This window comes from Peromyscus maniculatus, chromosome 5 (genome assembly GCF_049852395.1).
Source record: "Peromyscus maniculatus bairdii isolate BWxNUB_F1_BW_parent chromosome 5, HU_Pman_BW_mat_3.1, whole genome shotgun sequence".
Taxonomy (NCBI): domain Eukaryota; kingdom Metazoa; phylum Chordata; class Mammalia; order Rodentia; family Cricetidae; genus Peromyscus; species Peromyscus maniculatus.
The window spans coordinates 139,460,754-139,487,339 of record NC_134856.1 but is presented as its reverse complement, the minus strand read 5'-3'; the positions used below and the strand labels follow the sequence as shown (position 1 = coordinate 139,487,339).

Here is a 26,586-nt window from a genome sequence, read left to right as displayed (position 1 = left end):
CTTGCAATGAAATGTCACTCTCTCCACTAAGCTGTTTTGTCAGTGTATTTTATCACAGTACCAAGAAAAGTAACTAAAATAGGTATTGAGCAAGGGGGTCGACAGCTGGTCTGACAGGACCATCAGTGCCTTAACACAGGCCAAACGCTAGCCCCACAGCTCAGGCAGCTTATGTTCCAGCAGAGCAACAGTTCTTAAATGGAAATATTTTCCCTTAGGATAGATTTAGCAATGTCACAACTAGAAGGATGCTATGGGCATGGTGTGTACAGACCAGTGATGCTCCTAACAGCCTATTGTGCACATGACAGCAAGTTATTCTGTGAAAACATCCAGCAGTGCAGTGATAAACAGACAAGCTAGTAAAACAGCTGAATCAGTCTGAAAGATGCACAAAAAGGCATTGAAGTCCATAGTCTAGCTCATGAAACACTGAGATGGGCAATTAATGCTTTAACTGAACTGGAAATAAGGGGTAGCGGTAGGGAATATGAGCACTAAGAGCAGAAGTACCTAAGTGGAAGGTACATTCCTATACAGATTTGGGCAACTACAAACAATTTGGGGTGAGTAAAACTCAGGGACAGCAAGAAAGGGGCAAGACGAAACAAAAAAGGAAGTCAGGCTAGATCACAAATTGGGTAAGGAGTTTGGACTTTACCTAGTAATTAAGAGAATGGCAAGAGATTGATATTAAAGGTGAATGTTGAGAAAACAAGGAGAAAATCAGAAAGATTATAAGTTGTAACCAAGAAAACATCTTCAGACACAGCAGATCAGATCATGTATAAACTCAGAGACTGTGGCAGCACACACAAGACCTGCACAGTTTCAAACTAGACACAATCCCAGCACAAAGAGGGGAAATGACACTAAGTCCCACCTCTAACCCAGAAGCTATTCGCAATTGATAACTGCTGGGAAAGGAAAATCAGTTTTCTCCAACTGAGCATCACTGAGTATATCAAACACACTCCAAGGTAAGCTCCATGCCCACAAGTTGTTGGCCAACATGAAATGGACACCATAGGCTTTTTGTTTGTTTTGTTTTAGTGTGTGTTGGAGCATAAATTGAATTAATCTTATCAATAAAAACCATGAGTCAGATATCGGAGTAAAAACCTGAAAGATCAGAGAAGCAGGGGACTAGCCACCAGTGACTTCCTACCTCTTCCATTCTTTTAACCAAAAGGGCTGAAATCCTGTCTCCTGCCTGTACAGACAGACCTCAAGACCTCTATGGCTAACTAGTGGCTAGCTCTGCCCTCTAACTCCAAGCAAGCTTATTTTCAGAACAGAAACAAAATAGCACACAGCAGTGTATGCACACTTTGTATTATTTTTCTTATTGTTTGTTTTGACTTTTTTTTTTTTTTTGAGAGAGAGAAGCTGGGTAGGTAGGGAGGTTGGTAGGGTAGGTAGGGAGGTGGGTAGGGTAGGTAGGGAGGTGGGTAGAATCTGAGGAATTGGGGGCAAGAAAAATATGGTCAAATATATTGTAAGGAAAATTTTTTAAAAAAAGATCAGCCGGGTGGGTGATGGTGATGCACACCTTAAATCCCAGCATTTAGGAGGCAGAGGCAGGCAGATCTTTGTGAGTTCGCGGCCAGCCTGGTCTATAGAGTAAGTTCCAGGACAGTCAGTGATACACAGAGAAACCCTGTCTCAGGAAAAAAAAAAAAGTCACTCTTGCAACATTATGAAGAATGGTTTGACAACAAAATTAAGGCCAATTAATAAACCACTAAACATAATCCAGATCAGATTAGACCAAATCTTGGTTGCCAAACTGACTGGATCTAGAATCAAATAAAAGATACACCCTTGGGCAGGTCTGTGGGGGTGTTTCCTGAAAGGACTGAGGGAAGCCCCTCCCCCAGATGAATAGTACTTTCTAGCAGCAGCCCAGGTACAAAGCTCTCTGAGGCTGTTGCCACCATTCTTCACTGACATAGGAACCCATCTTCTGTGGCCTTCCAACACAAAGACAGGTAGCTCTTCAGAAACCTTTCAGGCTTTCTGCATCAGACTGGGACAGCTGGGGTACCAAGCCTCATCAAACCAGACTTAGCCAGGCTCCCAGCCTCCCCAGTATGCAGATGGCCACTGATGGACTACCATGCCAACATGGTGTAATCCAATTTAGTAAATCTCTTTTGTAATATATATTCATTCTATTGGTTCTGTTCTTCTAAAAAAAAAAACAAACCCAATACAAACACCAGGAATACAAAACAATGGATTGATACTTCTATTCAGTGATGCAACAAGTTCTAATTATATATTTTTAAGCACCATCCATGTATTAGTCAAGGTTCTCTAGAGTAACAGAACTTATAGAATGAATCTCTCTATATAAAGGGGGCTTATTGAATGATTTACAGGCTGTATTCCAGCTAATCCAACAATGGCTTACTGTGAACAAGTCCAAAAATCCCATAGTTGCTCCATCCACAAGGCTGGATGACTCAGCTGGCCTTCAGTATATGCTGGAATCCCAAAGAAGCAGGCTCCAATGCCAATGAAGAAATGGATATGCTAGCAAGGCAAGGGCAAGCTGACAAAAAGCAAATGCTTCCTTCTTCCATGTCCTTACACAGACTTGTAGCAGAAGGTATAGACCTGATTTAAGGTGTGTCTTCCCATCTCAAAATCTGGATCACTGGTCTTCCTCAGAGGTCTGGACTAGACGTGGATTCCTACTTCAAACCAAGCAAAAATAATTGCTCACCATTTCTGGATTGTAGTTCATTCCAGATGTAGTCAGGTTGACAACCAAGAATAGCCATCACAGTCCAGAGACGGTTATTTAAAAGAACAAAATATCACACACACATCTCACAGTGAAAGATACCTAAGTATACAGACAGGAGTACTGTGAGAGTACGTATCAGCAGTATATGTATTCTTGGAACTGGAGAGGAGGCTCAGTGGTTAAGAGTACTTGCTGCTCTTGTAGAGAACCTAAATTCAGTTCTAAGCACTCACACTGGGCAGCTTACACACACCTACAGCTCCAGGTGATTTGATGCTGTCTTTTGGCCTCTGTGGGCACCTAAACACACATGGCAGACACACATTAAAAATACATCTTTGTATTCTTGTGCTTTGAACTGGTTTTTCCAATGAAAAACATTTTTGCATCCTTTTATTCAGTTTTTGTTTTTTGAGACAGTCTCATGTGGTCCAAGCAGGGCTCTATGCCGCCAAGAATGATCAACTTTTGATCTTACCTCCATTACCATGCTGTTTTTCTGAATTATGAAACCAGACATGGTGGCACTCACTAGAGGCAGGTGAATCTCCACCTTTGAGGCCAGCCTGGTCTACAGAGCAAGTTCTAGGACAGCCAGGACTACACAGAGAAACTGTCTCAAAAACAATTTTTTAAAAAATTATGTGTATGTGTATATATACTGTGCCCATAGCTACACCTGGGGAAGCCAGGTGTCAAATCCTCTGGAGATGGGCGTTACTGGCAGCTCAGCAGGCCATCTTAGGGACCAAATTTGGGTTCTCTAGAAGGGTAGCAATCAGCTCTTAACCACTAAATAATCTAACCAGCACCCTATTTATAATTTTAAGATAAAGGATTAATTAAAATAACTTCACCTCCCAAACAGTCTCTTTAAAACCATCACAACAAAATTAAGTAACTTATATGCACAGCTAATTCAGAGGTCAGAAGCCTCATGAATTTTAGGCTACCCTGGGCTACATAGTGAGGTGCCATATCAAAAACCATAGGGCCAGTCATGGTTTAGCAGGTAAAAGGTGATTATTGCCAAGTCTATGACTAGTTTATTTCCAGAATCTGCATGGTAAAAGTGACTCTCACAGGTTGTCCTCTGACTTATACAAATAAATGTAAAATGACACCTAAATAATAGCACAAACAAATTTTTGGAAATAGTCAACATATTAGAGGTAAAATTACTTTCATAATTTCTAACTTTTAATAATGTATCTCATTGGGGAACATCCTCACATTTATTTATTTCTTTTTTTTTTTTTTTTTTTTGGTTTTTCAAGACAGGGTTTCTCTGTGTAGCTTTGCACCTTTCCTGGAACTCACTCTGTAGCAAGCAGTCTGACCTCGAACTCACAAAGATCCACCTGCCTCTGCCTCCCAAGTGCTGGGATTAAAGGCGTATTATTATGTTTTATTTCATTGTGTGTACTTGTGTGTGTGTGTGGTGGGGGCACATGTGGAAATCAGAGGATATCTTGTGGGAGACAGTGTTCTCTTTCACTATGTAGTACCAGCAACAGAATCAGGTCATTAGGCTCAGCAGCAAACACCTTTACCACCAAGCCATTTTGTCAGCTCATCACAATTCTTTATCAGTTATCTTATATTCTCAGCAAGAATGGATCAGCAAAGTTCTTCAACAAGGAGGACTGGGGATGTAGCTCAGTTGGCAGAGTATTTGCCTAGCAAACACAGCCCTGGTTTTAAGCCAATGCAACAACTAAACCTGTACAACCCTAGTTCTGGCACTTGGGAGATGGAGACCAGACACTAGAAGGTCAAGGTTACATTCAGCTATACAAGAGAGCTGGAGGCCAGCCTGGGTATATGAGATCCTGTTTCCAGGAAGGGGAAAAGGGAAAAACAAAACAAAACAAAACAAAACAAGGGTCTAGAGATGTTGCTTTATGATAGCATTACAAGACCTTGGCTCAGCATCACGAAACCAAACAAAAATACCCTTACACATACATTTTGATTAAACACCTTTATTTTTAAATGTCATTGTGTGTGTGTGTGTGTGTGTGTGTGTGTGTGTGTGTGTGTGTGTGTGTGTGTGTGTGTACTCCATGCTGCATGTGTGGAAGACAGACAACAGAGTCTGGGAGTTGTTTCTCTCCTTCAGCCCCAAGGGACCTAGGGATCAAACTCAGGTCCTCAGTCTTGGCAGAAAGTCTCTTTAACCACTGAACCATCTCACCCATTTTTAAGCTCTGAAGCTTTTTCTTCTTTTACAGAATTCCAAAAATAAGAATATGAACAAATTTGGTTACAAATATTTGCATGTTTTAAAGTGTACTCCAATAGTATTTTGGCAAATTATTTATTCAGCCGCTTCTTTAGAGTCTCAAGGTGCTCCACACCAACATCCTGCAATTCAAGCACCACGGCTTTACATGAAGAAGGATTAAATGAAATTGTCATTAGGCAACACAAATCTATCAGATCTCGTTGACATTTTTGTAATCCTTTTAGGAATTTTTGATACTTAAGAGGGTCCTTTTTTAATTGTTTCATTTCTGGTACCGAAAACCCTATCATACTGGTAAGTATTTCATCTATAAAATCTACATCTAGATATGCGGTACCATCAGAAACCTTTGCAGTTACACCCCAAAAGCCCCCAGAGCTTGAGAGATTTCCAGTTAAAGTGACAATAAATGCTTTGACTTTCACAGTAGTAACTTCCTTTGGCTTTCTGGCCATTAGAACAGACAAATAGATAAAGGGTGGAGAATTTAAGTCCATGCCAATATAAAGATCAGTGTTATCCTCAAATGATCTTGAAGAACAAGTCTGTAAAAGGTAGTCATTTTCATTAGAAATTTCTGAACTCTTTCCTGATAGACGGGTTCCTAGTTTTCTATTTAACATTGTATTACTTAAGCAATGCTCATCTGAACTGGCAATGTTTGGTTTTGTTGTGTTATCTACTTCCAAAGTCTTGGTGTCATTTGTAAAATCATGGGCTAAGAGTCTCTTATGATGGTCTCTAGCAGACAAACAGCCAAAAAATTTGTCTTTGTCAATCATTTGTTCAGATAACTTTTTTTCATTGTAATTGCTGTTTCCTTGTTTATGAATCAAAGCACTGTGGTTCAGAGTATTAGGTTTATGTGAAAATATCTCTACACATTTATCTGTGTTTTTTTTCAAAGTTAGTGGCTGCAATGCTTTTGTTTCCAACTGTTCTTTCTGGACAGTTTCTTCTAAAAGCAAGGCGTCTTCCAGTGAAAAGTCATCAAACTCTCCATCAGTGAAAGGCATAGATTGGTTTGGTGGATTCTCCTTTTGCCTTGAAGAAATATCACAGCCTGGCTCAAAACTAGGCTGACTTGTGGGAGTAGTATTTGAGGAACTGCCTGTGCCAAAACAGCTTCCTTCCACAGATGCGTCATTACCTGCTGCAGGCTCTTCACTTTCATAAAGACTTGCCAAGAGTTCTTCATCTGAAGGTCCCAAAATAGGATCTAATCCCCCCGGAACTCTGGGCAAACTGTGATCAGAATTATTTGGTATGATTGAAACTGTAGGATCAAGTTCACCAATTAATCTTGCAAGTACTTTTTCTTGAGCATATTCTTCTGAAAGACCATCTACCTCACCTCCTAACACCTTCACATTTTCTGGTTTCAACAAGAGAACACCAAGACGGAACAAAATGCATCCGTGAACCAAAATTTTTGTACCTGGAGGAAGACCACCATGGAGAGCTGGAATAGACTGATATTCCATCCCTTGAATTTGTGTGACACCATCAGTGAGCTGCAGCATCAGCATCCGTGAAGGCCTTGCTTCCCATGGTTTTGGAGTAATCTGTGTTTCAGCTGAAACTAGATCATTGGTTGTATTCTTTCCTCTCAGCTTTTGTATCTGGGAATATGCGGGCTGACTTACGTCAACCAAGGAATTGATCTGTAGAGCATAAAATCCATTCAGTTCTCCCTTTGGAGTTTCTAAAATGTTATCAGGTAAGAGAGGATGTTCTAAGTCTCTCAGGTCAGTAAGAAGCCATTGCTCCAATACTTGTTTATTTACTTGTGCTTGGCTCAAATTAGCATTATTATTTTCTTCTTGGATCCAGTTAACACAAGCTTCCAGCCACATTAGAGGCACTTTAACATGCCATGTTGCCAAAAGCCAAGTTTCAACTCTCAATACAGCACTTGATACACTCATTTCTTTAAATAAGAGCATATATGTCCACCTGAAAACAAAAAGAGTGATTTAATATACTAAAATACAGCACCTATAACTCAAATACACAGACAGGCCTAATTACTACACCCTTTACACTTTTCTCTCTCCAGCATTAAAAAAATCCTTGACTTTCTACCCCGCTGAAACTCAATCTTTAGAAGTACTCAGATAGCATAATGAGAAAAACAAAATGTTTAAGAGCTAGCTCCATCAAGATACAGGCTTCATGACCTAATGCTAATACTTTAACTTTTCTAACTCAGTATTTTCATCAGTATCACCATCTGTCTTACAGGGCTGTTGAAAAACTGATATGCATAATAAAGTGTAAGTGTCAGATCTTGAAAGATACTCAGTCATTACTGTATCTACTATTTTCTCAAAATAATAATCAGATTCTTTTTTCCTCCCTTTAGTCCATATTTTACTTGCAAGTGCTCATTGCAATGAGTCATTGGTTGGTTCGATGCCTCTGACTTCTGCTCATCATGGATACTGGATCTTCACTTGGGACTCTTCTCAGATATTCTTTTTGCTGCCCTGTATCTTGGAGAGTCTGCAGTTTTGGATCTGCAGGACAAGCCCCTTCATGTGCTTCAGCAGTCCACAGATGGGGTGGACAGGCCAACTCATAGCTCTGGATCTAGACCTGGGTGGTAGCTTAGTTGGTCAGCCTGCCAGCTTGCCTGTATCCTTACCACCAGGGCAAGCTCTCCAGCACTGCCCCAGCTAGCTCACCCAATGCAGGCAAGGGGCGAGCCAGATCTGCCCTTCGGGCTGGCACACCAGCACCCATACCACCAGTGCCAGCTCTACTGTGTTGTCCAGGTGAGATGCAAAGCCCACTCTCCTGTTCTCATGACTCCAAGGGCCCGCTCTCCCACCTGTCATAGGTGGCGAGGAGTGAAGGGAGGGGCATCTCTCCCTTGCTCGACAGACAAATAGCAGTGCTAGCTCACCCCACATCCCCCAACCCTTACCAACTGGGTCAACTCTGAGTTGCCCAGGTGAGGGGCAGGAGAGGACAGGGGGGAGGGCATCACCCTCACCCCCACCACTAGGGCTAGCCCTACTGTGCTGCCTAGGCAAGGTTCAGGGCCTACACTCCAAGTACTGCAGACGGTGAGGGGTGGAGCCAACTCTGTGCAGTCCTTGGATGTCAACGTGGTCAGAGGCAGTAGTCCAGACCAGACCAGGGACATCCACACAGCCTTTGGTGACGACATGGGCCATTAACACTGACACAGACCCCTGCTGCTATATGGCCACAGAGTCAGACATGGCCCTCAGCAGCAGCATGGGCCAGGACTTCATCACAGGCTACTCACATTGGGCTGTTTCTCTCTACCCTCATGTCTTCAGACCTGCCTCTTCATAATCTCAAGCTGTTCTGCTTCTTTCTCTCCCATCTCTCCACCCCATACTTGTACACAGTAGTGGCTTGTGCTTCAGGCAGGCCACTACTTGGGTGGAGTCTCTAGTCTTCTTCCTGCCCACTCTGCATGGCAGTGGGTGAGGCCTCTGGGTGTCTTCAAGTGTTTGTTCAATCCAAAGCTTCCAAAGGAAATAAATCTTTGGCCAAAGTTAGACGCAGCACAGTAAAACTATAATTCAACAGAGTTGCTCAGTCTCTACAACCAATGACGAGAAGTAAACACAGCAGGACATGTCCAGCCAGATGTGGTCTCCATTCTGCAGGTACTGCTCTTCTGCCTGGGCTAGAATGTAGCTCTGGGAGTCACAGAGACTCATACAGCGGTTGGTTTTCTCAAAGGAAGACTCATGAGCCCACTAGTACTTGTGCTTGTTACTGGGCAGTATATTTTACCTTTCTCACGGAGCAAGAAGAGAAACCGCCTTCACGTCTCCTGTTCAGCCTCACTTCAGAGCACACAAACCACTCATCTTCTATTTCTCTTCCACCTATTTGCTCACTTCTTTCTCTCCCATCACTTCACCATCTACTTACTACTCACTTCCTACCTCATAGGGCTTTGATGTTGTTTCGGGGCTTTCCAGCATCCAGGATGATCCCAGTCATGGTAGCTGCTGGGAGCTAGCACTGCTCTCATGCTGTTCCTCACAGCCAGGTCTCGCTTCACGAGGCTGCAGAGGCACCAGAGCTCTCACTCTTGGGAGAGATCAAGGCCCTGGCCAAAGCTACAGCTGCCTCAGCCACCGCCAAGAGCCTGAAGCCTGAGGAGCTTGACGCTCAGGTTGCAGTGGCCAGCAGCACCATCTTGATTCTCTAAATAATCAGATTCTATTAATTTAAATTTTACTCAAATAATGTTCACTAGGTTTTTTTTAATATCTATAATTAACTTCATATTTTAACTCTATTAAAACTTATATGACTATGGTTGGCAACCTAGCTCTGGGCTGACATTGAGATGTCTTGTTTGCCTAAATATTCTCAACTGTGCTGTCAGGAATACTTAAATCTGTCTTTCTCAGTATAATAATGCAATAACAAAGTACTAAAGACAAATCATATATCTATATCTGTATCTGCTCCTTCCAGAGATGAAGATACTTAAGAGGCAGAACTTATCTAAGGTTTAACATGTCTGTAAGTAAACTTACCACTTTGCAGGACAACATGAGATCTGATGACAAGATTTCAAGTGGGGCCAGTGGAGTACTCAAAACCTCTACTGCAGAGAAATGACCCTGAGGGAAAACAGCAGCAGTAAGGATTCTAAAATGAAGCCACAGAATGTAAGAGTATGATCACATGGTTCTGGAGACTTCTTAACAAGGTAAAATGGAAATAATATAGGCTAAAACTGGGAGTGTAGCCAAGCGGTAGTGGCGCATGCCTTTAATCCCAGCACTTGGGAGGCAGAGGCAGGTGGATCTCTCTGAGTCGAGGCCAGCCTGGTCTACAGAGTGAGTCCCAGGACAGTTAGGGCTATACAGAGAAGCCCTGTCTGTGGGGTGGGAGGGGTGGGGAATGAGGGGGAGTATAGAGTGAGATAAACAGAAATAAGCTGTTGAAAGTTACTCTCTTATTTCATTACTAAACTCATCATGCTACTATGAAAATTAAGGTAGAAGAAAATTAATGCAGTGTGATGGAGCAGTTCAGAGGAAACTCTAGTAACATACTACCATTACTTGTGTGTGTCTGGAGGGAGAGCATGTACACCATGGTATCCATGAGAAGTTAAGAGCACAACTTGCAGGAGTTGGTTCTCTCTTTCCACCAGGTGGGTTCCAGAGTCAAAACCATGGTTTCAGGCTTGGTGGCAAGTGCCCTTAAAAATGGTGGGAAAAAGAATCAAACCATACAACAGGGCCCACATTGAGAAGTCTATTGAGGGGAGAGGAGAGAAGGGGCAGAGAAGGGAGCAGAGACCAGTCCCTGGGGATAAGAGCAAGGAAGAGAAAGAAAGAGACAGGAGGTGAGTAAGGCCCGCCTTTTATAAGGAAACTAGCAAATGCACACAGGGGTGCTCTTAGTGGCTACAGCTGAGGATGTATCCTGTCAGGACCCTAAGGGCAGGGCAGAGCAGGGCAGGCCAGTACAGTACAGATGGCGAAATGCTAACAGGGACCCCACTGGCTTTTGGTTAGGCACACCCCTACTCTTGTAGAATTGTATCACCACAGTCACAGCAGATAACAGCTCAGAGGGAAAAGTTAACTAGGACAGCACAACTTCCCATTTGCTGAGAGACAAATAACAGCCTCAGAGTCTCAAGAACTCCTCAGTACAAAAGAAAAAAAAAACTCTGGAAAAGATGTCTCTTAAATTGGATATTAAGTTTATAACCTGTGTGTGGGATATAAACTTTCCAGAACCAATATTAAAAGAAGCCAGGCATGGTAGCTCCCAGTATTTAAGAGGCAGAAGCAAGTGGATCTTTGAGTTCAAGTTCCAGAACAGCCAGGGACAGAAAGAAGCCCTGTCTCCAAAAGCAAACAAACAGAAAAAACAAAACAAAAAAACCAACACAATCAGAAATATAGGCAGCCGGGCGGTGGTGGCGCACGCCTTTAATCCCAGCACTTGGGAGGCAGAGGCAGGCGGATCTCTGTGAGTTCGAGGCCAGCCTGGGCTACCAAGTGAGTTCCAGGAAAGGCGCAAAGCTACACAGAGAAACCCTGCCTCGAAAAACCACAAAAAAAAAAAAAAAAAAAAAAAAAAAGAAAAAAAAGAAATATAGGCAAGAACAAGGTTTAGCTCTAGAGCCCTGGGTTCAAACTCTAGGATTTAGGGGGAAAGAAAGGCAAGAGGAAAAAGAGAAAAGATGTCAGAACATTTATCTTAATGTTTATCTATGTTTTTATATTACAGGGGTTTTGAATGTTATCTAGAAAAAAATTTACAATATATCCATGAAATAGAAGGCTTTGTAATCTTCAATTCTTTTTTTTTTTTTTTTAAATTTTAGGTGTCTGAGTATACGCACATGAGCACAGGTGCCCAAGGAGGTGAAGTGTCAGATCCCTTGGAGTTGGAGTTACAAGTAGTTAGGAGTTAAACTCTAGTCCTCTGGAAGAGCAATCAATATATGCTTTGAACCCCCAAACCATCCTTCTAGAACTCGAAGGTTTTTTTTTTTTGGCGGGGGGGAGGGGTGTTTTTCTTTCATTCTTTTTCCATTTATTTTTTATTTTTGGTTTTTTGAGACAGGGTTTCTCTGTGTTGTCCTGGCTGACCTGGTACTCTCTGTGTAGACCAAGTTGTCCTCGAACTCACAGAGATCCGCCTGCCTCTGCCTCCCAAGTGCTGGGACTAAAGGCGTGAGCCACCACACCCAGCTCTGAAGGGGTTTTTAGGGACTATTTAATGACATGAAAATACGTTCATGTTTTCTTAGTATAATAGCCATATATAAAATTACAGAACTTAACTTTTATGGTAAGAAAATATTTTCATTAACCTTTGTGCCTGATAGATTTGGCTGTTTGTACAAATCTCCATTCTAAATCCCAACTACTAAGAATGAAACAGAAGAAAACAAAGTAGAAAAGTTCTATTATTGTCACTAAGTCTAGGCATCTGGCTCAATGATTAATTTTCAATCAGCCTCAATTTTTTTTTTTTAGTGGAAAAGTACCATCCCTAGATAGTGTATTTGACATCCAACCAATAGTTGAGATTCTAAAGCACTGACAAAGATTTATATCCACTATATACATAGTATTTTCATCTAAAAAAAAGTTTTAGATGGCTCAGCAGATAAAAGGTACCTGCCACTAAGAGTAATGACTGAATTCAACGACTGAGTTCAATGGTCCCACATGGTAGAAGAGCGATCCAACTCCACAAGGCTGCCCTCTGATTTCCACTTGTATGACGTGTGCATGTAGTCTGTCTGTCTGTGTCTGTCTGTCTCTCTCTCTCTCTCTCTCACACACACACACACACACACACACACACACACACACACACACACACGATATAATAAAAATTTTAAGTCCATTGTAACTTGTTAAAGACTTCAAGGTCATTTCTGAATTTTGAGAAGGCACTCAAAAAAAATAAAATCAGGGATGAAAAAACAGGAGCTGTTTGTGTATCCTCCAAAACCAGAAAAGTGAGAGAAAATTCCATTTAGGAGTCTGCAACCCAGCTGTTATATGGCCATGGATGGTTCTTATCCTCAATATTTTTTAAATTTTTTGCATTATGTGTGTGTGTATGTACACACACATGCATGTGGAGGTTAGAGGTTGACCTGAGAGTCAGTTCCCTCCATCCACCATATGCCCTTGGCATGAAGCACTTTTAACCACTAATCCATCCCATCTGCCACGCCCCCTTCTGTTTTGTGTTTGTTCTTTTTCTTAAACAGAATTTAACTTATATGGCCCTTTGGCTGACTTTGAACTCACAAATCCACCCTTTTCTGCCTCCCAAGTGCTAGGGTTAAAGGCATGAACAACCACACTCTTAAAAAAAAAAAGATAACCACCACTTTTTCAAAGAATTGTGATAAGCATTAAATTGCCAGCACAAACTCTGGCATACAATACAGAATGCCGGATTTGGTACCTACAGTATATTAACTACTATTCCAACTAGCTGCTTACTGTACAGTTCCAATTATACTAAATCCCAGTCAAGTAATACTGGTTCCAAATTGACACTAAATCATTAGACTATACAACCTAACCATTAACTCCTGGTATACCCTGGAGCCACTAAATGAAGCAAACTGGCACAGGCTTTGTTGTGCCACCCAAATCCAGGGCCTCCACAGTCTAAGTTGCTATGCCACTGAGCTGCATTTCCAATCCTGAGCTGAGGTTTTGATAATGAATTGAAAACTTCCAACTTCAAATAGAAAATGAAGGATGGAGAAGAGACTTTTAGTTACTCAAAGAGAAAAACCTTAAAAAAAGAGAAGAAACCAAATGGGTGTAGCTGAGGGCATTAACAATCTCATAATGGAGTCTAGAGAAAGTAACTTTTCATTAGAGTCTAGTCAAGATAGTTCCAGTATAGTTTCTTTTAGATACCCATTCATCACTACTTACAAAGCCAAAGCCAAAAAAAAAAAAAGAGTTAACTTTTGCTGGGGTGTGGTGATACCCACCTTTAATCCCCAACTCTCGGGAAGTGGAGGGAGAGGGAGGCGGTTGTGAGGTACATAGTGAGATCCTGTCTCAAAAAACAAAAAAAAAAATGGGCCAGGCATGGTGGCACACACCTTTAATCTCTGCATATGGAAAGCTGGGGCAGGTGGATTATCTGAGTTCAAGGCCGGCCTCATCTACACAGTAAAACCCCACGGCAGCTAGGGCTACATAAGACTGTCTCAAAGCCCTTCTCACATCCACCCGCACTTCGTGCTTCACCCAATCCTCAGTTCCCAGTCCTCTTCCGTCGGGTAGGTAAAAGATAACGCCGCTACCGTACAACAGAGCCACTTAAAGGGCGCTGCTATCCACACTGAGACCAGCAGCGCCAAGCCTCCCCGAGAGCCTCCTTCCACAGCCCGGGGCAGCAGGTGGGCGCCGAGGTGAGGAAGTCGGGACAACCTGGCGGGACCCCCCTGGCCGGGCCCGCCGCACTGCGGGCGACCTTCGGGGGGGGGGGTCCCCAAGACCGCGGGGCGCGCTCCACGGCGTCACCCCGCGCCCTGCATTTCCCAGGGCCAGCACCAAAGCCACTCCAGACCTCAGACTCAACTGCAGCGCCGTGAGGGCCTGCGGCCGGCGCGCTGAGGACGAGGGGCGCCGCCCCCGGCCCGCGTCCTCCCGCCCTCCGCCCGGCGGGCTTCCCGGGCCCCGCCGCGCTGGGGGCGAGCGACGCCGGCCGCGCACCGACCTGGCCGTCCCGCCTCGTCCTGGGGCCGCGCGCCGGAGAGGACGCCGCAGCCCGCCGCCGAGCGCCGCCCAAGCGTCCTCCGCCGCCGCTCACCGCCCGATTTGGCGCGCAGCGGCCTCCCTCCTCCAATCCCACAGCTCCCCCTCGGGGCTCGCAGACACCCCTGCGCCGCCCCCTCCCGCCACACGTGAACGGCCGCTCCAAATCTCGCGAGAGGAGCGCCGCTCTTCCCCTCCCCCTCACTCCAGAGTGCGCGAACGAGAAAGGAGGAGGGCGCTCCCGGCCACAGCGCTGCAGACGCCATTATCCTCTGTTTCTCCGCTGCACGGACGCCGCCGTCGCGCTCGCCTCGCTCTCGGTTGCGGCCTGTAGGTATCGGGGCGGCCGGGCCTCGGGGCCGGCGGGGGCGGGGAGCGGGCTGGCGCCCCGGGCTGGCGGCTCGGGCCGTCCCCAAGCCCGGGCTTTCTCAGGCCCGCGGCCTTGCAGCCCAAAGGGAGTCGCCGGCGGAAGGCGGGGTTCTCGGCGCCGTCACTGACGCGGCCTCGGGCCAATCGCCGCGGCCTCGCACCACCGCCGAAGCCCGGGCAGCCAATGGGGCGCGACGCCGAGGCGGGAGGGGGTGGGCCCTCGCTCTCTGTCTAGCTGTGACCGACCGTCGGAGGCGGCGCGGCCGGGAGGCAACGGCGGACTCGCGCGGTGAGCGGGGCCGGGCGAGCCGCGCGCGCGTGGGAGCGGGGCCGGAACCCCCGCGCGGCGGCCGGGAGGGGCTCGGGGCGGCCGCCGGCGCTCGCCCTCGCCGGCCCGGCCGCCGGGGAGCGGCGCCCGGCCTCCCCTCCCCCACCGCCGCCATTTCCCCGAGCGTGCCTCTGCAGTTGGCGTGCGGGCGCCCGGGAGCAGAGGCCTGCGCGGGGCCGGGCCGGGGCGCGGGTGCGGGGCGGGCGCGCGGCGTGGGAGGAGCGCGGGCCGTTCGGCCGGCCGGCGGGGCGGGGGGGACGCGGGCCGCGGCGCCTCCGCCGCCCCCTTTGTCCCTCCGCGGCGTGGGCCCCCCGGGCAGGGCCGACGGCCCGGCCGCCGCGGCCGCTTTGTCTCGGGCGGTGGGGGAGGTGCGGGGGACGAGCCCGCGGGCCCGCGTGCTGGGTGGGGGAGGGGGTCTCGCGCGGCTCCGCCTTCGTCGCACGTAGTCGCCATTACGCGGGCCGCCATTTCCTGTCGGATCCGGGTGAGGAGAGGCGCGGCGGCGCTCGGCGACGGGCTGAGCGCTCCGGAGGGCCGGGCCGTGGGCAGGAGGGAGGGCGGTGTGCGAGCTTCGGCTCGGCGGGACCCGCCGGTGCTAGCGGGACTGCGGGACGGCGGCCGCAGGGCGCGGGCTGTCTTCAACGCCCCAGGCTATTGGCCATCGCGGCTGGAGACCGGGTGGCGAGGCTCGGGCCGCCCTTACGGGGGCACCGCCGGCCGGCGTTTTGGAATAGGAGGCGTCCTAAGTGTGATGCCTTGACTGTCGGCACTTGTGCTGTGGCCGCGGTACGGCCTCAAGTTTACGTCGCTTCGGTAGCAGGCGTTGAGCGTTCTGATAGAGGTGGGGTTGTTGAATTGTAGCCTTTTTTTTTTTTTTAGCACCATTTAAAATTACGATGGTTTTGGTGGTTAAAAGGCTCCGCTAGCTTTGCTGGATAGTGGCTGTAGTTTGAGTCTGATCCTTAGTCGGGGTTTTAGATTTCTCCCTGTGGGCGCTGAAAGCAGCTTTGTATTTGCCATGTTCGTAAACCTGACAGATTTCATTGAATGGAGTTGTCAAACAAAAGAGAAATTCAGTTACTACTAGTCTTACAATAATAGTTGTATAATTTTGTGATAAGGTGCGGTCTTTTCAAGAATTAGTTTTGTGAGCAAAATTTTTGATCGGCTGGCTTTGCAGTTGTAATGAAGTTGTTGAGGGCAAGATTACTGATTGCTTTGCGGGAAAACGGGCTTCTCTTAATGATGGAGGTAGTTGGGCTGCTGTGTTTCGTTGAGACAGTCTCGGTCTAAAAGCAATCCACACCTGATTCTCCAGCTTCCTCAAATGAGACTTGGCGACCCCAATATTAATTAGTATTAAATAATGAAAGGCAAAACTGATTTCTGTTGGCTTTTATAGACTACTGTAGCCTTAGGGTGTCAGTTCTGCTCTTCAAGGCTGTGTGTGTTCTGGAAGCGGAATCCCTTTTAAAGATATTAAGCGAGATTGTGTTTGCCTTCCCGTAAGCCAAGTGAACTAGCTTCTTTATTTTTTTACAGATTGGTGTATTCATTTAATTCAAGAAAATGGAGACCGAGCAGCCAGAAGAAACCTTCCCCAACACCGAAACCAATGGTGAATTTGGTGAGAAGATATTTTAATTATAAGCAATTATACATACATGTGTTAATTTCGGTATCATTGTAGTTTGTATGTGCTGTGGTTATCTCATACATAATTATAATTCCATACTCTTGAGATTCTGTTACTTCTTGGTTTTTATGAATAAGAAGTAAATCGTCTTGTACAGTATAAATTGTTTTCACCCAAATTTTTAATCCTTTGAAGTATTTATAATAATGATCTTTGATGTTACAAAGGGAAAACACCGAGAAAATAGCTGAGATTTTAAAATATAATTTAAACTACCCTTTCTTGTGGATAATTCTAATTTAATATAAATTTAATTTCTAGGTAAACGCCCTGCAGAAGATATGGAAGAGGAGCAAGCCTTTAAAAGATCTAGAAATACTGATGAGATGGTTGAACTGCGCATTTTGCTTCAGAGCAAGGTATAAATACAACATTTTGTCCTCGTAAATTAAAATATTTCACTTTAAGCCCTGATTTGGCTCCCTGGAAAGCTTTTAGAGCTTTTATTAAAGTTTTGTAGGTTTGTTTTGAAACAGGATCTTATATAGGTGAGGCTGGCCTGGAACACTTGATCATCTGCCTTTTTGAGTACAGGGATTACAGATGTGTACTTTCCCATTTAGTTGGTTTGGTTCATTATAAAGACCTCTGAACTCTGGGTGGTGCTGGAGTTTGGAAGGTGTGAAGCCCTATTACCAGGGTCCACCAAAGATGAAGTTGAGGAATGAGCAGGACTCTAGGCATTGAATTTTTAGATATTGGTTAGTTTTGTTTCCCTTTGGAACTAGTTTATTTAGGTTTACCTTATAACTTTGTTCAAGTCACAATAAAAGTATTTGCTGCTCAGAATGTACTTGGTTTTATTTGTAAAGTAATCTATACTTTTCTAGGAATTTTACACTCATGTCTGATGTTGTAATATTCCAATCTATTGTAAAATTATTCATGCTCAGGAAGTAGAATCTTTGCTTCCACTCATTCTGAAGTAGATTTGTTGTTAAAGTTTAAAAGATACGGGTGAGAACGTTGATCTTATGGAAATGCAAAGTGAGGTTTTTTGTTTGTTTTGTCTATTCCAGAATGCTGGGGCAGTGATTGGAAAAGGAGGCAAGAATATTAAGGCTCTCCGTACAGACGTAAGTATTAAAGTACTAAACAAGCAAATTCATTGTATGTTTCTTGAATTTTAAAGGTTCACATCTTAGAAATCATTGAATGCAGCTACAAACCATTTGTAATAATTAATGGTTATATAGATGATTCCTGCTTTTTTTTAAAGCCCTGATTAAGGTGGAACGTAAATAATAAAAATCTTTTCATTTTCTGATCAGGCCCTTCAAATTAATTTACTTCAAATAAAATAAAACATCTTAATTAGAGTTAGAGACTAAGTATAAAAACTCATAATTGCATCATTCCTCTTGAATGTGTGAGAGGGCACCAGGTATTACTGAAAGCCGTTGAAGATGGCTTATAAAAACTAACTTACTTTCTAAAAAAAAAAAATCATCTGTTCCACAGCTTGCAACATGGAGCTAATGTTAACTGATTTTTAAACGTGGGTAACAAATAGATTAATCTTGGCAGTCGAAACTATGCCTAGAATTTGAGTCTTCATAATTTATAGTGGGTTGACTCTTGTGATTAGACACATTCAATGTTGGCAGCACCAGAAGTGTGTGTGTGTATTTCTAGAACTTGACTACACCAAAATTTCTTAATGTTTATCTTGGTAAAATTAAGGCGAATAACTGTTGAGTACCTAACAGTATTTCATTTCTCTCTCGGTAACAGATCTTTGTGTTTCTCTTGATTGCTATAAACTTTAAATTTTGTTTTAATTTTTATAAGCCTGCTTATAAGATATGGGAATGTGTTTTACACCTCATGAACCCGAAACAGTCTTACTAGTTGGGGGTTTGGTGTGGGAGTTTTTGTTTTGTCTTTGAACCTCTTTTTCCTCTTAATCCAGATGTTCTGTATAATTATCTGGGTTATTTCCCCATTTTCCTCAAGAATTTCAGTAAACTTTTGAGTCATGACAGGTTTTGTGTCTACCCTCACGAGCCAGCCTGCTACTGAAACATTAAAAACAAAACAAAACAAAACAAAACTAGAACCATCATTTAAGGTCCTTAAATGTTAAGCCACAGTCAGGTATAGAGAAGTCCATTATTGTGTTAGTCTTCAGAACAACTTAAGCTTGTTTCATTAATTGAGAGTATGAGTATAGTTTGTATTAAATTAAAATTTATTGCTTTTCCCCCTTTTCCCTCTCCTTGTTTTTTTGGCCATATATCTCCGTTGCCCATGTACTGGATCGACTTACCCCTGCGTTGCCCACCATGACGTTGGCCCATCCGCCCCTGAACGCCCATGTGAAAACCCTGGTTGGCTATGCCCAAAAATGTGCTCGTTGCCAAACGGGTACAATACTTGACAACTTCTGATTGAATGCCCATGCCCAATGCCAACATCCACGAACGCCAATGACCAATGCAGTACAATGCCAGTGTTTCAGTCCCAGACAGCAGTGGCCCCGAGCGGTATGTCCCAACAGTTTATGCCTCACTGCCTGATTAGAAAGAGAGAAATGTATTTTATTACCTGCCTTTTATATAATTAAATAGTATCCCCTTTAGACCGGTGTATTGTTTTTCAAGTTTCTGTCTTATTTTCCCCATTAAGTCCTTTTGTCACTGAACTTTGACCGTGAGTTGCCCACCCAAACGATCCACTAATTTTATTTCAATGGAAGGAGCACAGCTTCAAGTGTTGCATATTTGCTGCATTGTAAATCAAACTGTTACCCAAATAGTCTCTCGCTCTGTCTTTGTGGCCCACCTTGCTTCCCAAACATTGTCTGTTCATAATTTTTTCTGATGAAACGCTAACTGGTTCACTTTTCCTTCACTTCTCATTTGTATTGTCTTTGTTTTGTCTTGCATTTGTATTTGTTTTCTTGCAGAGCCCATTAGTAGTCTAATTTCTAACTGGTATCCATAGCCTTACTCCAGATACAGTGCTCACCACTTGCTAGTCCCTTTACCCAAGAGAAGGTGTGCCAGTATGACCAATGTAACAGCGAGGGTGTCCTTAACTTGGTGGCGGGGAACATGAGAATTCAACTCTGCTTCAATTCTGGTCGATTATTGCCACTTAATCTGAGCCCTTCCAGCAGCCCATTCTCTTTCTCTCTCTCTCTCTCAAAGTCTTCTAATAATGTTATGTCTGTATTGGGCATAAAAATAAAATGCATGTATGAAATTCATAAATAGGCTACTTTAAATGGGGACTATTAAGTAATTGTGATGTTACTTCTCTAAAAGTTTATGACTGCTGATGACAAAACTCACTTTTCTTTTCCACTTTTTTTGTATTATGTGATATTTGATATTTGGCAGCATACTGAGTATCAGTGCTGATATTGAAACGATTGGAGAAATTCTGAAGAAAATCATCCCTACCTTGGAAGAGGTAGGTTTCTCCCTTTTTTCTTTTTTCTTTTCTTTCTTTTTTTTTTTTTAATTTGGCAAGATGAGGGTTGATGTTTAAGTTTTATTGGAGTGTACTGGGAGAGGGAAGAGGAATATGATGGTTTTGTAGCAGCAAAATCTTCACAGTATATAGAGCATTCTGTATTAGTCTTTAAAATTCAGGCTGCCACTCCTGGAGTAGTAACTATCTGGTCATGTATCATGATTTAGCATGTATTTATTTTAAAGTTTTAGAGTCTTGTTTCCTTAAACTAACAATGTTGCGATGTAATGGGCAGATTAGATATAATTAGTGCAGGTTAAAGTTCTTTTTTTAAGTGACAAGAAAAGGTTTGTTCAGTTCCAGGTTTACAGTCCATCTTAAAGTCAGGAGCATATCCTAGGGCTTCTAGACAGGCAGCAGACCTTATGGCTGCTGGAGTCTATGTAAACATTTATTTAGTGGGTGGAACAAGGTTTTTATGTTGGATTTTACTGTTTTAAATAAGCTATTTTCTGGATTAATAATAGATTTTAAAAATATGTTGTAGTAGCTTTACCAATATATGCGACAATAGCCTGATCACGCTAGACACTTAACCTATTATTCTTATTTTTCTACTTTCAGGGCCTGCAGTTGCCATCACCCACTGCAACCAGCCAGCTCCCGCTCGAATCTGATGCTGTGGAATGCTTAAATGTATGTCATAGTGCCATTGAACCCCACTGAAGTATGGAGCCTGGCCCATAGGATCGATTTATTTTTAACATAGTGTGCTTTTCCCATCTCTATAGAAAAAGGCTTAAAAATATGAGATATGAATGGTCTTACAACTCACTGTTGACCCTGCTCCATGCTGCAGTGGGAATTAACTACATTTGCAAAGTGCTTTGCAGTCATTTTTATTATGGTGTTATTTGAATGTTAATAATTTTGTGGTAACAGCGACATGCTAAATGGCTGCAGTGTGGGTATGGTGTTGCAGGACCTGAAAATAAAATAGTTTTTTAAGGTGGTGCAGATTGTCCTTTTTGGGCCTGGCTATTGAGGATAATAAGCACATAACTGGTAAAGTTATTGAGATAAATTCAGGTTGCTTACTGCAACAGTGCATTATGGTGTGCTTAAACATAAGCTGATAGTGTGTTGGGAAGATACTTACAAGAGAGTAAAATTGTGTATTTCCCCCTCCACAGTACCAGCATTATAAAGGAAGTGACTTTGACTGCGAGTTGAGACTGTTGATTCATCAAAGTCTGGCAGGAGGAATTATTGGTGTTAAAGGTGCTAAAATTAAAGAACTTCGAGAAGTAAGACTGTTTTGTTCCTTGCTGGATTTAATTTTCTATCCATGGTTGGTTCTGTGTGCTATTCCCTAAGATAAATAACCCCATCACTAGTTGGCTCTGAGAGTAACAAAACTAAGTTGTTCTGTTCCACCATTTCTGGCACTGTTTAAGTTGACCACATTTTTTTTCTATTGGGAGTAATTGGGTTCCTGTCTGAACTAGGGAGCCTATGAATTCTATTTCATGTGTTAACTTCCTCTAATGAGTGTTGTTTTTGTAAATGTGTTGTAGAACACTCAGACAACAATCAAGCTTTTCCAGGAATGCTGCCCTCACTCCACTGACAGAGTCGTTCTTATTGGAGGAAAACCTGATAGGGTTGTAGAGTGCATCAAGATCATCCTTGACCTTATATCTGAGGTATCTTTGAGGGTTTTTGTTTGTTTGTTTTGCATTCATTGTCATCAAACAGAAATGTGGCAGTATTTAATTTTGACATTTCCCTGCGAGTTATTTTTGAGACATAACCTGGGGGTAATTATGGCTCTTTAGTATTGTTAAAGTCCTTTTCATCATTGCCTTTTCCTGTCACTGCCTCTGTTACCATTGAAATTAATTGATAATTGAAATGGTTTGATAAGACCAAAAGCTCTTTTACTTCAGTCTTTAAAGTGCTGTGTTTCTGTTTTCAGTCTCCCATCAAAGGACGTGCACAACCTTATGATCCCAACTTTTATGATGAAACCTATGATTATGGTGGTTTTACAATGATGTTCGATGACCGCCGTGGACGTCCTGTGGGATTTCCTATGCGTGGAAGAGGTGGTTTTGACAGAATACCTCCTCGGGGTGGGCGTCCTCTGCCTCCTTCTAGAAGAGATTATGATGATATGAGCCCTCGTCGAGGACCTCCTCCACCTCCTCCTGGTCGAGGTGGCCGTGGTGGCAGCAGAGCTCGGAATCTTCCTCTTCCACCACCACCACCACCTAGAGGGGGGTAAGTTTTTAGCCAAACATGAACATTAAAAGAGGCTTTCTTTAGCAGTAGATGGGGTGGTTTTGGTGTGAGTATACAAACATTACAACACTTGTTTATGTTTGCAGAGATCTAATGGCTTATGACAGAAGAGGAAGGCCTGGAGACCGCTATGATGGCATGGTGAGAATTTTGATTTGTGTGAGTGTGAGTGAGTGAGTGAGTGTGTGTGTGTGTGTTGTAAGAGATGTTATAATCACACATTTTGTGCAAGATGACACAGCCATTTAAATAGTTTGATATTTCTGTCTGAATACAGGTTGGGTTCAGTGCTGATGAAACTTGGGATTCTGCAATTGACACATGGAGTCCATCAGAGTGGCAGATGGCTTATGAACCACAGGTTGAGTATTAATAGTGTTCATGTGATTATCTGCAATCTAACTTTCCTATTAACAATAGTTGTTTTAATATCCCCATACACACACACATACACATACTTTCTAGTTTCTTAGAATGCTGTGCACCTAAATCTCCAGTGTGCTTACTAGAATAAATTGGATGTGTGTTGTTATGGGGAGGGGGCTTTTCTTTTTTTAAATATTAAAATAAGTGATTTTGGCCGGGTAGTGATGGTGCATGCCTTTAATCCCAGCACTCGGGAGGCAGAGGCAGGTGGATCTCTGAGTTCCGAGGCCAGCCTGGGCTACAGAGTGAGTTCCAGGACAGGCTCTAAAGCTACACAAAAACCTTGTCTCAAAAAACAAAATAAATAAGTAATTTTTTTTCCTTTGTTTTTAGGGTGGTTCTGGATATGGTAAGTTTCTTCTTTGTGAAATCAAAAATTATTTCATACTTATTCTTACATGAACTTACTGCTCATTATTTAAATCAGATTATTCCTATGCAGGGGGTCGTGGCTCATACGGTGATCTTGGCGGACCTATTATTACTACACAAGTTACTATTCCCAAAGATGTAAGTATTTTTAAATCAGGGGGCTTTTTTTATTATTTTTTGTTATGATTGCTACTTCTGTAAATTCAGCAAAGACATAAAATTTATGATTAAGAGAATGTTTAAGAACTTGTGGGGGTTGTTAAATCTCACATCAGATGGTGACATTAATAAAAATGGATGGTTTTGGGTTCTTGATTAGTTGATTAAGGAAATGTTAAATTACACATATCCTAATCCAAAATTTAGTTAAGGAACTCAAGACTGCTTTTCTAAATAAATTACTGTATAATAACTACAAGGTACTAAAGTCATTAAGCTTGTATTTAAAAATCTTTTCAGTTGGCTGGATCTATTATTGGCAAAGGTGGTCAGCGGATTAAACAAATCCGTCATGAGTCTGGAGCATCGATCAAAATTGATGAGCCTTTAGAAGGATCCGAAGATCGGATCATTACTATTACAGGAACACAGGACCAGATACAGAACGCACAGTATTTGCTGCAGAACAGGTCAGTTTAAGCTTACCTTTGTGTTATCATATATATATATACACACACACATATATACTAAAACCTTTTTTAAAAAGCTTTTCTTCCCAATTGATTTTTCTTTTAGAAACCATGGTGTTTCCGTCACTTGGGGAATCTAACCTCTTAAACATCCTAATTAATAGCTCTGCCTTGATTTTCTTCTGTTTTCTTACTAAAAAATGAAGACACTCAATACTAATCTTGCTGGAAGAAGCCTTAACCAAGCAAACTACTCATTTCTCTGGTGAAAACTGCTGCCAAAACCACCACTTGTAATAAATTATACAGAGCCTGTAGAAAATGTAGAAGAGTCATTGGATGTTGGCCTAGTTCTGTGTGGAAGACTAGTGATTTTGTTGTTTTTAGATAACTAAAACGACAACAAATCACAGTCTGCCATATGGCACAGGCCACCTCTACAGGACAGATAATGATGGTGCTGTAAAATGCAGCATTTCACACCTTCCTCGCATTCCTTTGTCTTTCTACCAAGTATTAACAGCTTCTAGTTTCATTTTCTTAACTCGCACTACTACTGTCTAACATTCTCTAGAGGTTTACATTGCTTTGATTTATAGTTGCTAGTGCTCTTTAAAGTTCTTCTAACTGTAATGGACGTGTTTATCATTTAATTTAGCATTGAAATTGTCTTAATGTTGATTAAGATGTTTCGAACAAAAATTCTAATTCGTACTTTTTTTTCTTTTCTTTTATAGTGTGAAGCAGTATGCAGATGTTGAAGGATTCTAATGCAAGATATTTTTTCTTTTTTATAGTGTGAAGCAGTATTCTGGAAAGTTTTTCTAAGACTAGTGAAGAACTGAAGGAGTCCTGCATCTTTTTTTTTTATCTGCTTCTGTTTAAAAAGCCAACATTCCTCTGCTTCATAGGTGTTCTGCATTTGAGGTGTAGTGAAATCTTTGCTGTTCACCAGATGTAATGTTTTAGTTCCTTACAAACAGGGTTGGGGGGAGGGCATGCAAAAACTAACATTGAAATTTTGAAACAGCAGCAGAGTGAGTGAATTTTATTTTTTGTTCATTGTTGGTGGTTTTAAAAAAAATTCCCCCCGTGTAATTATTGTGAACACCTTGCTTTGTGGTCACTTGTAACATTGGGGGGGGTGGGACAGGGAGGAAAGTAATAGTCCACATGTCCCTGGCATTTGTTCAGAGCAGTGTGCAGAATGTAATGCTCTTTTGTAAGAAACGTTTTATGATTTTTAAAATAAATTTAGTGAATCTATTTTTGGTGGTCTTTTTTTTTTTTTTTTAAATTAAGACAATTTTCAAATGGTGGTTGAATTTTCCAGCCCACCCCTAAACTAAACACTAAGTTTGATTTTCAGCTCCTCTGTTGGATATAAGTGCACCTCTTGGATATAGGCAAAACACATTGGCAATTTCAGTTTGGGTGATTTCTTAATGGTTGGAAAGATGTGGCTTGATTAAATTTCCATCACATATTCATGCTTATAATAAGCTTGGGATTTTGTTTGTTTTTGCAAATGTTTGCCAAAACTTTTCAACAGTTTTCTGTGTTAGTTGTGGAGAACTAAGGTGGGGAGCAATATTACAAGAGTTAACCATCTTAAGTATATGCCAGAAGCCTGATGGGCAATGAGCTTTATTAATCAGAATAACACTTGGTAATGGAAGTGGCTGATGCTGAGTAAATCTGGTTATTTTTGTTAGATAATTTCTCACCTATAGACAAACTGTCAACCTGCTAGTGTCTTGTTAGTTGAACTTTGTAAAAATATATATATACTTGTTTTTCCGTTGTATGCACAATGAAAGAAAAAAGATGTACCATTTCTCTGTTGTGTGTTGAATTATGTAGGAAATGTTTGTGAACGATTCAAAACAAATGGAAAAAGTTCCTGTGGATGTTTTGTGTAGTAACTTGGCATCTGTATTGATAGTTCAAAATCCACATCTAAATAAAACTTCCATGATGTTAGTTTGATGTGTGCCCAATTTGAAAGGGGGTTGACTGATATATGTAAAGTTTGTTGAAGTGTTCCTCTTGTAAGGAAATAGAGATCTTAAATTACATTGGGGGTTTTTTGTGTGAAATGTTTTTTAGCACATAGAGACAAAGTCTGGTTAAGGACAGTTCAGGAAGTGACACTGTGATACTAAATAGACCTCAGAGCTCGGTCATTTTGAGTAAATCAAGCCTCAAATGTGTGACTCATTGGAGACAGTATAACTGTAGTGAGTAAAGATAACTTGCTTTCTGCGCCAGTAAGTTTGAGGTGGAGTTACAGCTTAAGCTTGAAAAGGTTGGTGTAAGAGTGTAAAGTGGGCAGGTTTTGTTGTAACACATGTTGAGTAGTGCTTGCCAGAGACTATAGAGGGTGGCACGCTTATGAAGGGCATAGAGTTTGGTTAAGGAACCATTAAATGAGTTCATTCTCAAAACCAGCAAGTCATAACCTGAGATTCCTTTCCAGAAGGTAAGGCTTGGCTGTATTGCATCCTAGGCATGGCTGGCCTTGCCTTGGCATTTAAGTGAATTACGGTTTCAGTTTGGAGTGAAACAAAAAAAACAGTAACAAATTGCTAGTACTACCAGAGGGAAGCATCCCTTAAGACTGCTTTCACAAAGTCGGTAAAGTGAAAGAACACAGTGTTCTTTCAACAACATAAATGCATCAATACATGGATGCCCTGCATAGTGACACTGATTTGAATAAAGTTTTGGAAAGGATGGGCTTTTTACCCAGTGGTCTTAGGACTAA

The 26,586-nt window shown here is 42.6% G+C and overlaps 2 protein-coding genes across 10 annotated transcripts; one reads left to right on the top strand and one right to left on the bottom strand.

Moving 5' to 3' along the window:
• Nucleotides 1-4,724: 4,724 nt before the first annotated feature.
• Nucleotides 4,725-14,381, bottom strand: Rmi1 (RecQ mediated genome instability 1). Of its 4 annotated transcripts, none has more exons than XM_076573457.1 (3): nt 14,238-14,381; nt 9,539-9,625; nt 4,725-6,959 (listed from the first exon to the last, which is right to left on the bottom strand). In XM_076573457.1, exon 3 carries the CDS (start codon nt 6,947-6,949, stop codon nt 5,072-5,074), a length of 1,878 nt encoding a protein of 625 aa, XP_076429572.1. In that variant the 5' UTR covers nt 6,950-6,959; nt 9,539-9,625; nt 14,238-14,381; the 3' UTR covers nt 4,725-5,071. The 4 variants fall into 4 exon arrangements, with proteins under 4 accessions (XP_076429572.1, XP_076429573.1, XP_076429574.1 ...); XM_076573458.1 differs by lacking the exon at nt 14,238-14,381 and adding an exon at nt 14,088-14,111; XM_076573459.1 differs by lacking the exon at nt 14,238-14,381 and adding an exon at nt 13,504-14,019.
• An 84-nt stretch (nt 14,382-14,465) lies between these two features.
• Nucleotides 14,466-25,802, top strand: Hnrnpk (heterogeneous nuclear ribonucleoprotein K). 6 transcript variants are annotated; one of them, XM_006981679.4, is made up of 16 exons: nt 14,466-14,605; nt 16,515-16,599; nt 16,930-17,027; nt 17,688-17,744; nt 19,111-19,154; nt 20,013-20,085; nt 20,713-20,784; nt 21,282-21,395; nt 21,666-21,794; nt 22,067-22,371; nt 22,479-22,533; nt 22,670-22,753; nt 23,152-23,167; nt 23,246-23,328; nt 23,650-23,819; nt 24,617-25,085. In XM_006981679.4, the coding sequence occupies exons 2-16, from the start codon at nt 16,542-16,544 to the stop codon at nt 24,645-24,647; spliced, it is 1,389 nt and encodes a 462-aa protein (XP_006981741.1). In that variant the 5' UTR covers nt 14,466-14,605; nt 16,515-16,541; the 3' UTR covers nt 24,648-25,085. The 6 variants fall into 6 exon arrangements, with proteins under 6 accessions (XP_006981741.1, XP_006981740.1, XP_006981743.1 ...); XM_006981678.4 differs by having other exon boundaries at nt 24,557-25,085; XM_076573460.1 differs by lacking the exon at nt 14,466-14,605 and adding an exon at nt 14,802-14,933 and having other exon boundaries at nt 24,557-25,085.
• The last annotated feature ends 784 nt before the right edge of the window (nt 25,803-26,586 follow it).